This window comes from Protomyctophum parallelum (genome assembly GCF_964188405.1).
Source record: "Protomyctophum parallelum genome assembly, chromosome: 1".
Lineage (NCBI taxonomy): Eukaryota > Metazoa > Chordata > Actinopteri > Myctophiformes > Myctophidae > Protomyctophum > Protomyctophum parallelum.
The window spans coordinates 98,809,388-98,822,711 of record NC_139697.1 but is presented as its reverse complement, the minus strand read 5'-3'; the positions used below and the strand labels follow the sequence as shown (position 1 = coordinate 98,822,711).

The 13,324-nt window shown below is 42.0% G+C and overlaps 1 protein-coding gene and 1 pseudogene across 2 annotated transcripts in view; both read right to left on the bottom strand.

Moving 5' to 3' along the window:
• The window catches only part of LOC310855850 (cationic amino acid transporter 2-like), a 234,442-nt pseudogene that overhangs the window by 34,821 nt on the left and 186,297 nt on the right, over window positions 1-13,324 (bottom strand). The window contains exon 2 of the transcript in view: window positions 2,286-2,532. The product of the transcript in view is annotated as a cationic amino acid transporter 2-like (transcript). The remainder of the gene's footprint in view (window positions 1-2,285; window positions 2,533-13,324) is intronic.
• The window catches only part of LOC310870958 (cationic amino acid transporter 2-like), a gene marked incomplete at both ends in the record, with an annotated part of 46,144 nt that continues 37,716 nt past the window's right edge, over window positions 4,897-13,324 (bottom strand). The window contains 5 exons of the mRNA XM_083782356.1: window positions 4,897-5,010; window positions 6,848-7,014; window positions 8,721-8,857; window positions 9,301-9,403; window positions 9,775-9,911. Coding sequence (XP_083638482.1) covers window positions 4,897-5,010; window positions 6,848-7,014; window positions 8,721-8,857; window positions 9,301-9,403; window positions 9,775-9,911 — 658 coding nt within the window. The remainder of the gene's footprint in view (window positions 5,011-6,847; window positions 7,015-8,720; window positions 8,858-9,300; window positions 9,404-9,774; window positions 9,912-13,324) is intronic.

Below are 13,324 nucleotides of genomic sequence, written 5' to 3'. Positions count from 1 at the left end.
GCAGCCTCAGTAAAACAAGGCCTAAACCTAACCTTATTCCTGACCTTAACCTCAGTAAAACTAGGCCTAAACCTAACCTTATTCCTGACCTTAACCTCAGTGAAACAAGGCCTAAACCTAACCTTATTCCTGACCTTAACCTCAGTAAAACTAGGCCTAAACCTAACCTTATTCCTGACCTTAACCTCAGTAAAACTAGGCCTAAACCTAACCTTATTCCTGACCTTAACCTCAGTAAAACAAGGCCTAAACCTAACCTTATTCCTGAACTTAACCTCAGTAAAACTAGGTCTAAACCTAACCTTATTCCTGACCTTAACCTCAGTAAAACAAGGCCTAAACCTAACCTTATTCCTGACCTTAACCTCAGTGAAACAAGGCCTAAACCTAACCTTATTCCTGACCTTAACCTCAGTAAAACTAGGCCTAAACCTAACCTTATTCCTGACCTTAACCTCAGTAAAACTATGCCTAAACCTAACCTTATTCCTGACCTTAACCTCAGTAAAACTAGGCCTAAACCTAACCTTATTCCTGAACTTAACCTCAGTAAAACTAGGCCTAAACCTAACCTTATTCCTGACCTTAACCTCAGTAAAACTAGGCCTAAACCTAACCTTATTCCTGACCTTAACCTCAGTAAAACTAGGCCTAAACCTAACCTTATTCCTGACCTTAACCTCAGTGAAACAAGGCCTAAACCTAACCTTATTCCTGACCTTAACCTCAGTAAAACTAGGCCTAAACCTAACCTTATTCCTGACCTTGACCTTAACCTCAGTAAAACTAGGCCTAAACCTAACCTTATTCCTGACCTTAACCTCAGTGAAACAAGGCCTAAACCTAACCTTATTCCTGACCTTAACCTCAGTAAAACTAGGCCTAAACCTAACCTTATTCCTGACCTTAACCTCAGTAAAACTAGGCCTAAACCTAACCTTATTCCTGACCTTAACCTCAGTAAAACTAGGCCTAAACCTAACCTTATTCCTGACCTTAACCTCAGTGAAACAAGGCCTAAACCTAACCTTATTCCTGACCTTAACCTCAGTAAAACTAGGCCTAAACCTAACCTTATTCCTGACCTTAACCTCAGTAAAACTAGGCCTAAACCTAACCTTATTCCTGACCTTAACCTCAGTAAAACAAGGCCTAAACCTAACCTTATTCCTGAACTTAACCTCAGTAAAACTAGGTCTAAACCTAACCTTATTCCTGACCTTAACCTCAGTAAAACAAGGCCTAAACCTAACCTTATTCCTGACCTTAACCTCAGTGAAACAAGGCCTAAACCTAACCTTATTCCTGACCTTAACCTCAGTAAAACTAGGCCTAAACCTAACCTTATTCCTGACCTTAACCTCAGTAAAACTATGCCTAAACCTAACCTTATTCCTGACCTTAACCTCAGTAAAACTAGGCCTAAACCTAACCTTATTCCTGAACTTAACCTCAGTAAAACTAGGCCTAAACCTAACCTTATTCCTGACCTTAACCTCAGTAAAACTAGGCCTAAACCTAACCTTATTCCTGACCTTAACCTCAGTAAAACTAGGCCTAAACCTAACCTTATTCCTGACCTTAACCTCAGTGAAACAAGGCCTAAACCTAACCTTATTCCTGACCTTAACCTCAGTAAAACTAGGCCTAAACCTAACCTTATTCCTGACCTTGACCTTAACCTCAGTAAAACTAGGCCTAAACCTAACCTTATTCCTGACCTTAACCTCAGTGAAACAAGGCCTAAACCTAACCTTATTCCTGACCTTAACCTCAGTAAAACTAGGCCTAAACCTAACCTTATTCCTGACCTTAACCTCAGTGAAACAAGGCCTAAACCTAACCTTATTCCTGACCTTAACCTCAGTAAAACTAGGCCTAAACCTAACCTTATTCCTGAACTTAACCTCAGTAAAACTAGGCCTAAACCTAACCTTATTCCTGACCTTAACCTCAGTAAAACTAGGCCTAAACCTAACCTTATTCCTGACCTTAACCTCAGTAAAACTATTCCTAAACCTAACCGCAGTAAAAACAAAATCCTACCTATGACATATAGGACAGTAAAATGAATCTCATACCTGTGACATATAGTAATAATAACAGTAAAACATAATCCTATACCTATGACATATAGGACAGTAAAATGAATCTTATACCTGTGACATATAGTAATAATAACAACAGTAAAACATAATCCTATACCTATGACGTAGGACAGTAAAATGAATCTTATACCTGTGACATAATAGTAATAATAACAACAGTAAAACATAATCCTATACCTATGACGTAGGACAGCAGCAGGTTCCAGCCGGTGATGAAGGCCCAGATCTCGCCCACGGTCACGTAGCTGTAGAGGTAGGCCGAGCCCGTCTTGGGGACGCGGGCGCCGAACTCGGCGTAGCACAGGCCGGCGAACACGGAGGCCACGGCGGCTATCAGGAAGGACACGATGATGCTGGGCCCCGACACCAGCCGGGCCACCTCCCCCGACAGCACGTACACCCCGGCCCCCAGCGTGCTGCCCACCTATAGCGGGACCACCATGGGGACATTTTCATTTAGAGCCCATTCTGACCCAAGACCAGATTCTAACGCACAGAAGAACGGTGGTTCTTTAACCCATTTTGACCTGAGATCAGATTCTAAAAATGTCTTCTAAATCCTGAGTTTGTAAGAAAATAGCAGACCTACAAGCTCGTAGCACGCCACTCGGTGGCGCGCTACGAGCTTGCCCCCCTGGTCAAGAATCATGTCAGTAAAATGACAGTATCATGGCACTGTGGCAGTATCATCTACTTATCACAACACACATTAACAAAATAACACAATTTATTTACAAATGCATCATTTAGCCATCATTTGCTTTTTAACTATAACTAGACCTGTACGTGCCCGTCGGCCACCGGCCTACTTGAGAGCAATGCAACTTGGGAATCTAATAATACCCGTTGTCAACTTGTCATAGCACCCGTTTTAACTGTCTGTCTGTCTGTGTCCCACATGGAGCAGTCTGCCTGTGTGTGAAGAGTGCAAACTGACTGTGAAAAGTGGAGTGGTAAAGTAATCAATTTGCAGGTGTGGGGTTGCCATGGCATCTGCCTGTGTGTGAAGACTGAAGAGGGCAAACATTCCGGACCATGGCTTTACTTACCGTCATCCAACAGGCACCAAGCAGTGGTAGAGCTCACAGCTTACACTGTCCACATCCGCATCCCAATGCACACCACTGTTTCTCATTGTCCAAACTGGACACTATAGCCTACTTGAAGTTTCATGTGAAACCGGTTGGATCTTTATACTGCAGGGAGAGAGTGCATGATGAACTGAAATTAATTTACAAAGTACAATCCCAACATGATCATACCGTAGTGAAATGTGTCAAGAGTCTGAAATCTTACAACTTGCTCATCTTCAATTTTATTGTCACATGACAGCTTTACAGATGTGTAAAAATGTGGGTGAAATTGAATAATTCTTTGGTAAAAGCTCTCTTTGCATTTTTCAGTAAAGGGAAGAAGCAAAGAGTCAAAGAAAGAACAAGAAAAACAGGTCAGTTATTCCAGATATGAGTATAGTAAAATAATATATACTGTAGTATACCTACATATGGTGCACAGTTAGACGAAATTACAATGGCGCGAGGAAGTTAAAATAGCAGCAGATATAATAATAATAACAGATATATACAGTGGTGGAAAAAGTACATTTTGTTCTTAAGTAAAAGTATCAATACTGCAATGTAGAAACACTGTGTTACAAGTGGTCAAAAAGTACAAAAGTATTGGTATCAAAATGTACTTAAAGTACCAAAAGTAGAAAGTGCTAATTATGCAGAATGCCCCCATTTCACAAGTTTTCAAATGTATAAAAAGTATAACAATCTTTTGAAAATAGCAGATCTACATGCTCACATTGTGAGCTTGTAGATCTGCTATTTTCAAATGGCCAAAATGTATAGAGCTGAAGTGGTTAATGTGTGTTTTGTAATATAAATCAAAATCATTAAAGTAAATTAATTGTAACTAAAGTTTTCAAATAATTGTAGTGGAGTAAAAGTACAATATTCGACTCTGAGATATAGTGGAGTAAATAGTCAAGTGAAGTAATAAAGTACCTCAGATTTGTACTTAAGGACAGTACTGTCATAATTTGTCAGGGGCAGTGAAATGTGTGTGACCAGCACCAGCCAGAACTGGATATACAACCCACTTCTGAAATAATAACCCATTAAGACCTGAGACCAGATTCTACAAATGTCTTCTATAGGTTTTCGGAATAACCTATGTTTCTAGGATCAGCAGTGCTCAAACTATTTCATGTCAAGGACCCCCAGAATTATCCCTATTCGGCAGCTGATCCCATCCGAAAATGTTGCCAGCCAGGCACCCCCCAGAAGCAAAAATTTGAGTTAAAAACGTAAGCTGTGAAAGAATACAGTATATATTCAAAGATTTGTACCACATTTTCACAATTTCTTTTAAACATCTACAAGGAGCATTCAGTGATTTGGGTGATTTGGAAAAAAACCCGGTCCGCCCTGTTTTTTCCTTCTTTGTAATAATTTTTTGGTCCAAAATATTGTGTTTGTGTCATGAGTTGTCACGACTCGAGTTGGCTTTGTCCGCGGGATAAACGTCTTTAAATAAATACTTTTTGGAATGTCTATGAGGAAAATGAACGGAGAATCATTTCCTGGGCCCTGGTAGGGGGCGGGACTGCGACGCTCTATAGTAGGGAGGATTATCACAACAAAACTAAAAAAGAAGTGATATTTGAATTAAGTGAAATCACTGAATATACCTTTAACATAATGGCTAGAGTGGTTAAAAGCTAAGCTGACACAGGTACGTTCCATGTCTTAATGGGTTGCCAACAGTGAAATGTATCACATCACAGGTCAGGCATAGAGAAGTTGTCGAACTTTGGCTCCATGTTTGCGTTGATGCTTTGAACGTTGACGTGTTGACTGTGCGCGTTCTGATTCCGCTGCTTTTGCACACTGTGCTGCATGCCGTAACAAAAGTAGATGAGCAAACCTGTAAAACAATTAAGAAAAGTTACAACATGTGTTATTTGATGTATTGGGCAAAAACCTCTAATCTATCCATCTTCAACCGCTTATCCGTCGTCGGGTCGCGGGAGCAACAGCTCCAGCAGAGCGCTCCAGACTTCCCTCTCCAGAGCCATTCTCTCATCTCCATTTTAATCTGTTGTGTTTTTTCGTAGATTATGAATGCCCTACTTGACCGTACTACAGCGCAGATCCACCTGTGGTGCATCGATCGGCTTTGTCGGGCGTCTATCCGAAACACAATTGGCTCAGGGGATGGAAGCCGATATTGATATTGGTCATCATTGCACATACTCTTATACGGGCTGGGGCAGCGCATGTCGGCAGGGAGTGTTGGATTGAGGAGTAGTCCTCCCGGAGAGGGTTCCTCACTCAGGATACAACAGTACGTCCTCCCGGTGGGGGCTCCTCACTGGCAGGTTGAGTCAGTAGGATACAACAGTACCTCCTCCCAGGGGGGGCTCCTCACTGACAGGTTGAGTCAGTAGGATACAACAGTACCTCCTCCCGGTGGGGGCTCCTCACTGGCAGGTTGAGTCAGTAGGATACAACAGTACCTCCTCCCGGTGGGGGCTCCTCACTGGCAGGTTGAGTCAGTAGGATACAACAGTACCTCCTCCCGGTGGGGGCTCCTCACTGGCAGGTTGAGTCAGTAGGATACAACAGTACCTCCTCCCGGTGGGGGCTCCTCACTGGCAGGTTGAGTCAGTAGGATACAACAGTACCTCCTCCCGGTGGGGGCTCCTCAGTAGGATACAACAGCAGTGACAACACAGACATGTGTGTAGGGAGGAATTAAATGGCATAACGATTAAATTAGGGAGACAAAGCGAGTGAAAACTGTTGGCTACCCGTACAAAAAAAAATCCACAAGAATGCTGTTCAAAGCGACACGTTTTGAGGATTTTCATTCTAACCTGTCGTGAATTAATTGACCCAAATATATCTATTCATGCTCAACATTATTTGTATTCAATCCACGTGCCGTCTGAGATCTGGAATTCTGTGTCATTTTCAATGAGTGTAGACGAGAGCGCATCCAACGGAGCATGCAGAATATGACATTTATGGATTTACTATTTTAGACATCATTTTGTGCCACAAAATGTTAGCCTGGACTCGCTCGAGTTCCCTGATTTGTTTTGTCACTTCATTGTACTCTTGACAAATCAAATCACGGAAATGGTGTTAAAAAGTTAACTAAATTCTATTGAGGAACTGTATGCTATGTAAAACATTCATACTTGGACTACAAGAGGATAAATTCTATAAAAAGTGGGAAAAGTGGAATCTCTTCTCTCAGCCTAGCGATATTGCAATAGGATTTCATTGAATGTATTTTGTAATATGAAAAATGCAGCCTTGTTTCTTTTGCTTTTTGTCTTTTCTTTTTCTTTCCATATAGTCTTGTTTGTTGTTTTTCTTGTCTGTTTTTTCCTTCAATAAAAATTAAGTGGAAAAAAAAAAGTTAACTAAATTCAACAAAGAGGCAGGAATTTACGGCTCTAGGTTACTACTTTCTAATCCGTGTGGGGATTCAAGGACCAAAACCTACCATGAAAGCAGCCTTGGAGGTGCTCTGAGGTTGTCTCCATATCAACAACCTACCATGAAAGCAGCCTTGGAGATGCTCTGAGGTTGTCTCCATATTAACAACCTACCATGAAAGCAGCCTTGGAGGTGCTCTGAGGTTGTCTCCATATCAACAACCTACCATGAAAGTAGCCTTGGAGGTGCTCTGAGGTTGTCTCCATATTAACAACAACCTACCATGAAAGCAGCCTTGGAGGTGCTCTGAGGTTGTCTCCATAAGCCCAGGGCGGTGAGCACCAGCAGCGCTGTGAGCACGGTGACCCCCAGGACGCTCCACCACTCCTGGCTCTGCAGGGAGGCTGCAGCCTGGCTGATGAGGAGGCTCAGCAGAACAGCTAACAGGACTGTATATAAACAAATAAATGGTGCATTTATGTAGCGCCTTTATTCATACATTCATTTACATAGATTGTGCATTACATTCACACATTCACACACACATGGCGGTGGAAACCATGCAAGGCACCAACCAGCACATCAGGAGCAAGTATGGGTTCAGTGTCTTCCTCAAGGACACTTCGACAGTAACTCTGGGGGAGCCCGGGTTCGAACTGGGAACCTTGCGGTTGCCATCCGGCCACTCTACCCCTGAGCCACCGCCAATAAATGTAAGTCATTTGTCATATCTGCCCTCTGCAAGTTTTGATAACGAAGCCCAAAAGTATATGTATTCGTATGTCCAATGCCAAAAAAAAACACAATTAAATCATCAATCACAATTATTTGCGTGACAATTAGAGGTCTACTTAAATGTCATCGTGACAGCTCTATTGGTTAGTGCTGCCTCCATTATATGAAGATACTACACATAATACACAACACATTCAAACATTTATGACACTATAGTAAGAATACATTTTACAATTGAGGCATTTAGCAGACGCACTTAATCCAGAGCGATTTACATTAGGCAAGAACAAAAAAGCATGGGAATACATCACATATATAGAATACATTTATCATGAAACATGCGTAAGCTAAGAACGTAACTAGAACATATCTATATAATGACACTATACATATAAACTATACATAATACTATGCTATACATTATGTACTATGACGTGGGTCAGCGGTAGCCTAAGGGTTAGAGGAGCGCCCTTGTTGCCGAAAGGTTGCCGGTTCGATTCCCCGGACGGGCAGGAAAACTCTGGGTGGGGAAGTGATTGTCATCACTCACCCAACACCGCTGAAGTGCTCTTGAGCAAGGCACTGAACCCCCAACTGCTCCCCCTGGAGTAGTATAAGACTGTGGTTGTACTGGTGTGTGTGTGTGTGTGTGTGTGTGTGTGTGTGTGTGTGTGTGTGTGTGTGTGTGTGTGTGTGTGTGTGTGTGTGTGTGTGTGTGTGTGTGTTTTTCTATGTGCAGGGCGTTGCTGAAAATGAGCACCTGTGCTCAGCTACTTCCCTGGGTAAATTAATAATATAGTGCTATGACTACATGCAATGCAATTATTGTGCTGTCTACATCATGACATGCTATAAGTCTGTTTCAAATGCTATCCAAGTCTAGAAAGTGCTACCTAAGATGATGTCATACTCATTATAACTGTCACGTTGGATGAGGTTCCATAGTAAGATGATGTCATACTCATTATAACTGTCACGTTGGATGAGGTTCCATAGTAAGATGATGTCATACTCATTATAACTGTCACGTTGGATGAGGTTCGATAGTAAGATGATGTCATACTCATTATAACTGTCACGTTGGATGAGGTTCGATAGTAAGATGATGTCATACTCATTATAACTGTCACGTTGGATGAGGTTCCATAGTAAGATGATGTCATACTCATTATAACTGTCACGTTGGATGAGGTTCCATAGTAAGATGATGTCATACTCATTATAACTGTCACGTTGGATGAGGTTCCATAGTAAGATGATGTCATACTCATTATAACTGTCACGTTGGATGAGGTTCCATAGTAAGATGATGTCATACTCATTATAACTGTCACGTTGGATGAGGTTCCATAGTAAGATGATGTCATACTCATTATAACTGTCACGTTGGATGAGGTTCCATAGTAAGATGATGTCATACTCATTATAACTGCCAGCACTGTCACGTTGGATGAGGTTCGAGCGGTGGGTTGTGACGGAGGAAACAAAAGCCCGGCCACCGTGAAGGACTCTTCTGGACTGGACTGGACTGGTTCTTCACTTAGATCAGCCTCGTACCTGTCAGTAAGACAGCAGATATGATTCAACCATCGGATGGCATTGGTCAGTGGTGGACAAACAGTACTTACTTTTCTTTTAACACATTTTGACCTGAGATCAGATTCTAAAAATGTCTTCTACATCCTGACAGTATTCTGAAAAAGCTATGTTTCTATGTCAGTGGTTCTTAGATTTTTCAAAAATAGCAGACCTACAAGTGTAGCGCCACTCGCGCTATGAGCTTGTAGATCTGTGTGTGTGTGTGTGTGTGTGTGTGTGTGTGTGTGTGTGTGTTTCCTGAGTACCTGAGTATCAGGATACATATGAGTACCTGAGTATCAGGATACATATGAGTACCTGAGTATCAGGATACATATGAGTACCTGAGTATCAGGATACATATGGGTACCTGAGTATCAGGATACATATGAGTACCTGAGTATCAGGATACATATGGGTACCTGAGTATCAGGATACATATGGCAACCAGAGTATAGGCAAAGAGAGTTCCAATGGACATCATGTCAACCAGGGCCTTCAGGTCAAACAGTAGAGCCATGATAGCTGGAGACACACACACACACACACACACACACACACACACACACACACACACACACACACACACACACACACACACACACACACACACACACACACACAGTATAAGTACAGCATTGTTTTATCCCACGATTTTTGTAACCCATGCAGTGTCAATTGTCTAATCCTGGGCGCTCCCTACACTCCCTCTGCCAACCTGGGGAGAGCAACGGATTGACCTCATGCTTCCTTCAATGCTTGAGGAGTCCAAGCATTGGCAAATGTTGACAAATATTCTCTTTTGGCGGTCCATGACACAACTTTTTTTAAATGGGGGTCTGACTGTAAAAGGGGGTCCTTGATATGAAAAGAACAACATGAACTGGCGGTTTTACCTGCTACGACCCCAGACACCAGAGTGGCGATGACAGGACTCTGTCTGTCACTCATCTGACTGAGAGGCTTGAAGAGCAGGCCGTCCCTCGCCATGGCGAAGAGCACGCGAGGCATGGGAAACATCGCCCCCAAGAGGCTGTGGACGGGAAAGCATACAAAATACACCCTTATGAGATATATTGTGAAGGCAATTAATAATAAGTCAAGACAGACAAACTGTTCAATGTTACAGAGAGTCTGTCTGTGCCTCACACAAGTTGTTAGTTGTATCAAGAAGATGTCATCCCGTTTTTCATTTCCGTTCATGAAAATATATACTTTGAAAATTTCAATTATATTTCAGAATGTCCATTTCTGCTATTGCAGCTGACTACAATATACATTAATTTGCATCACCTATAGTCTGAACTAAGCACTACTCTGACCAGCTCATTAATGCTAAATAGCAGTAGGCTACTTGTTTTTGTTAATGTATTTTTTAATACTGCTTGTTTTTGTGTACAGCCCTTTGGGCCATTTTTGTGACATCATATTGGGATAGAATAAAATTTGACTTGACTTTACAAGAGGCGGAAGAGTAAGGTAGGCCCTATGGCAAATCAAGTGGTGAAGTTTAACGATGTTTAACATTGTTTAATGCTATCAGATATAGGACTTTACAGTGTGGATGTATGGGCTGTCAAGGCCAGAAAGTAGTTTTTTGCCACTCATTAGGCGTTCCTGCAAAACCTCCTCAATGATGTAAAAAGGTTTTCAATGTAATGAGTCCCGGGTTGCAGGGATGGTCTTTTAGAAATGAGTCCCAGGGACATTTTATGAGTCCCACTTCAACAGCGTACGTTAGGAGTCATATTTTGCCATTTTTACAAATTGCAGCATTTAACTTTTATATGGTTATATTCATGTAGAAAACAGAAGAAGAAATTATTATTATGACTAAAGCTAGCAAAATAAACTAGAATAAAAAACAGTACAGTAGTAGCCTACAGTAGTGCATCCCGTGGATGCAGAGGTCGTTGTTTTATTGCGTCCCTTAACTATAAACGGCGTTTTGGGATGCAAAATGGACCCTATTTTAGTCTTTGCCTCCGGGTATGATGATGATGTCATGCGCGTACCCTCCATTTTCTCTTTTTCAGCTCTTCTGATGTACTACAGTAAGTTGTGTGAGCCGTCATTCTGTCTGATGTACTACAGTAAGTTGTGTGAGCCGTCATTCTGTCTGATGTACTACAGTATGATGATGATGATGATGATGTCAGGCGCATACCCTCTATGTTCTCTTTTTCAGCACTTCTGATGTACTACAGTAAGTTGTGTGAGCCGTCATTCTGTCTGATGTACTACAGTAAGTTGTGTGAGCCGTCATTCTGTCTGATGTACTACAGTAAGTTGTGTGAGCCGTCATTCTGTCTGATGTACTACAGTAAGTTGTGTGAGCCTCATTCTGTCTGATGTACTACAGTAAGTTGTGTGAGCCGTCATTCTGTCTGATGTACTACAGTAAGTTGTGTGAGCCGTCATTCTGTCTGATGTACTACAGTAAGTTGTGTGAGCCGTCATTCTGTCTGATGTACTACAGTAAGTTGTGTGTCCGTCATTCTGTCTGATGTACTACAGTAAGTTGTGTGATCCGTCATTCTGTCTGATGTACTACAGTAAGTTGTGTGAGCCGTCATTCTGTCTGATGTACTACAGTAAGTTGTGTGAGCCTCATTCTGTCTGATGTACTACAGTAAGTTGTGTGAGCCGTCATTCTGTCTGATGTACTACAGTAAGTTGTGTGAGCCGTCATTCTGTCTGATGTACTACAGTAAGTTGTGTGAGCCGTCATTCTGATGTACTACAGTAAGTTGTGTGAGCCGTCATTCTGATGTACTACAGTAAGTTGTGTGAGCCGTCATTCTGTCTGATGTACTACAGTAAGTTGTGTTGCCGTCATTCTGTCTGATGTACTACAGTAAGTTGTGTGAGCCCTCATTCTGTCTGATGTACTACAGTAAGTTGTGTGAGCCGTCATTCTGTCTGATGTACTACAGTAAGTTGTGTGAGCCGTCATTCTGTCTGATGTACTACAGTAAGTTGTGTGAGCCGTCATTCTGTCTGATGTACTACAGTAAGTTGTGTGAGCCGTCATTCTGTCTGATGTACTACAGTAAGTTGTGTGATCCGTCATTCTGTCTGATGTACTACAGTAAGTTGTGTGAGCCTCATTCTGTCTGATGTACTACAGTAAGTTGTGTGAGCCGTCATTCTGTCTGATGTACTACAGTAAGTTGTGTGAGCCGTCATTCTGATGTACTACAGTAAGTTGTGTGAGCCGTCATTCTGTCTGATGTACTACAGTAAGTTGTGTGAGCCGTCATTCTGATGTACTACAGTAAGTTGTGTGAGCCGTCATTCTGATGTACTACAGTAAGTTGTGTGAGCCGTCATTCTGTCTGATGTACTACAATAAGTTGTGTGAGCCGTCATTCTGTCTGATGTACTACAGTAAGTTGTGTGATCCGTCATTCTGTCTGATGTACTACAGTAAGTTGTGTGAGCCGTCATTCTGTCTGATGTACTACAGTAAGTTGTGTGAGCCGTCATTCTGTCTGATGTACTACAGTAAGTTGTGTGAGCCGTCATTCTGTCTGATGTACTACAGTAAGTTGTGTGAGCCGTCATTCTGTCTGATGTACTACAGTAAGTTGTGTGAGCCGTCATTCTGTCTGATGTACTACAGTAAGTTGTGTGAGCCGTCATTCTGTCTGATGTACTACAGTAAGTTGTGTGAGCCGTCATTCTGTCTGATGTACTACAGTAAGTTGTGTGAGCCGTCACTTCTGATGTACTACAGTAAGTTGTGTGAGCCGTCATTCTGTCTGATGTACTACAGTAAGTTGTGTGAGCCGTCATTCTGTCTGATGTACTACAGTAAGTTGTGTGAGCCGTCATTCTGTCTGATGTACTACAGTAAGTTGTGTGATCCGTCATTCTGTCTGATGTACTACAGTAAGTTGTGTGAGCCGTCATTCTGATGTACTACAGTAAGTTGTGTGAGCCGTCATTCTGATGTACTACAGTAAGTTGTGTGAGCCGTCATTCTGTCTGATGTACTACAGTAAGTTGTGTTGCCGTCATTCTGTCTGATGTACTACAGTAAGTTGTGTGAGCCGTCATTCTGTCTGATGTACTACAGTAAGTTGTGTGAGCCGTCATTCTGTCTGATGTACTACAGTAAGTTGTGTGAGCCGTCATTCTGTCTGATGTACTACAGTAAGTTGTGTGAGCCGTCATTCTGTCTGATGTACTACAGTAAGTTGTGTGATCCGTCATTCTGTCTGATGTACTACAGTAAGTTGTGTGAGCCTCATTCTGTCTGATGTACTACAGTAAGTTGTGTGAGCCTCATTCTGTCTGGAGAGACTATTTTGAGTATAAATGATAGTGAAGTGTCACTATAATAACGTCTTCAACACACACACACGTTACAGAACAACATCCCATACCTTAGACAGTAGACAGTGCAAAGATTGACCCCACGGGCACAACAACATAACATCC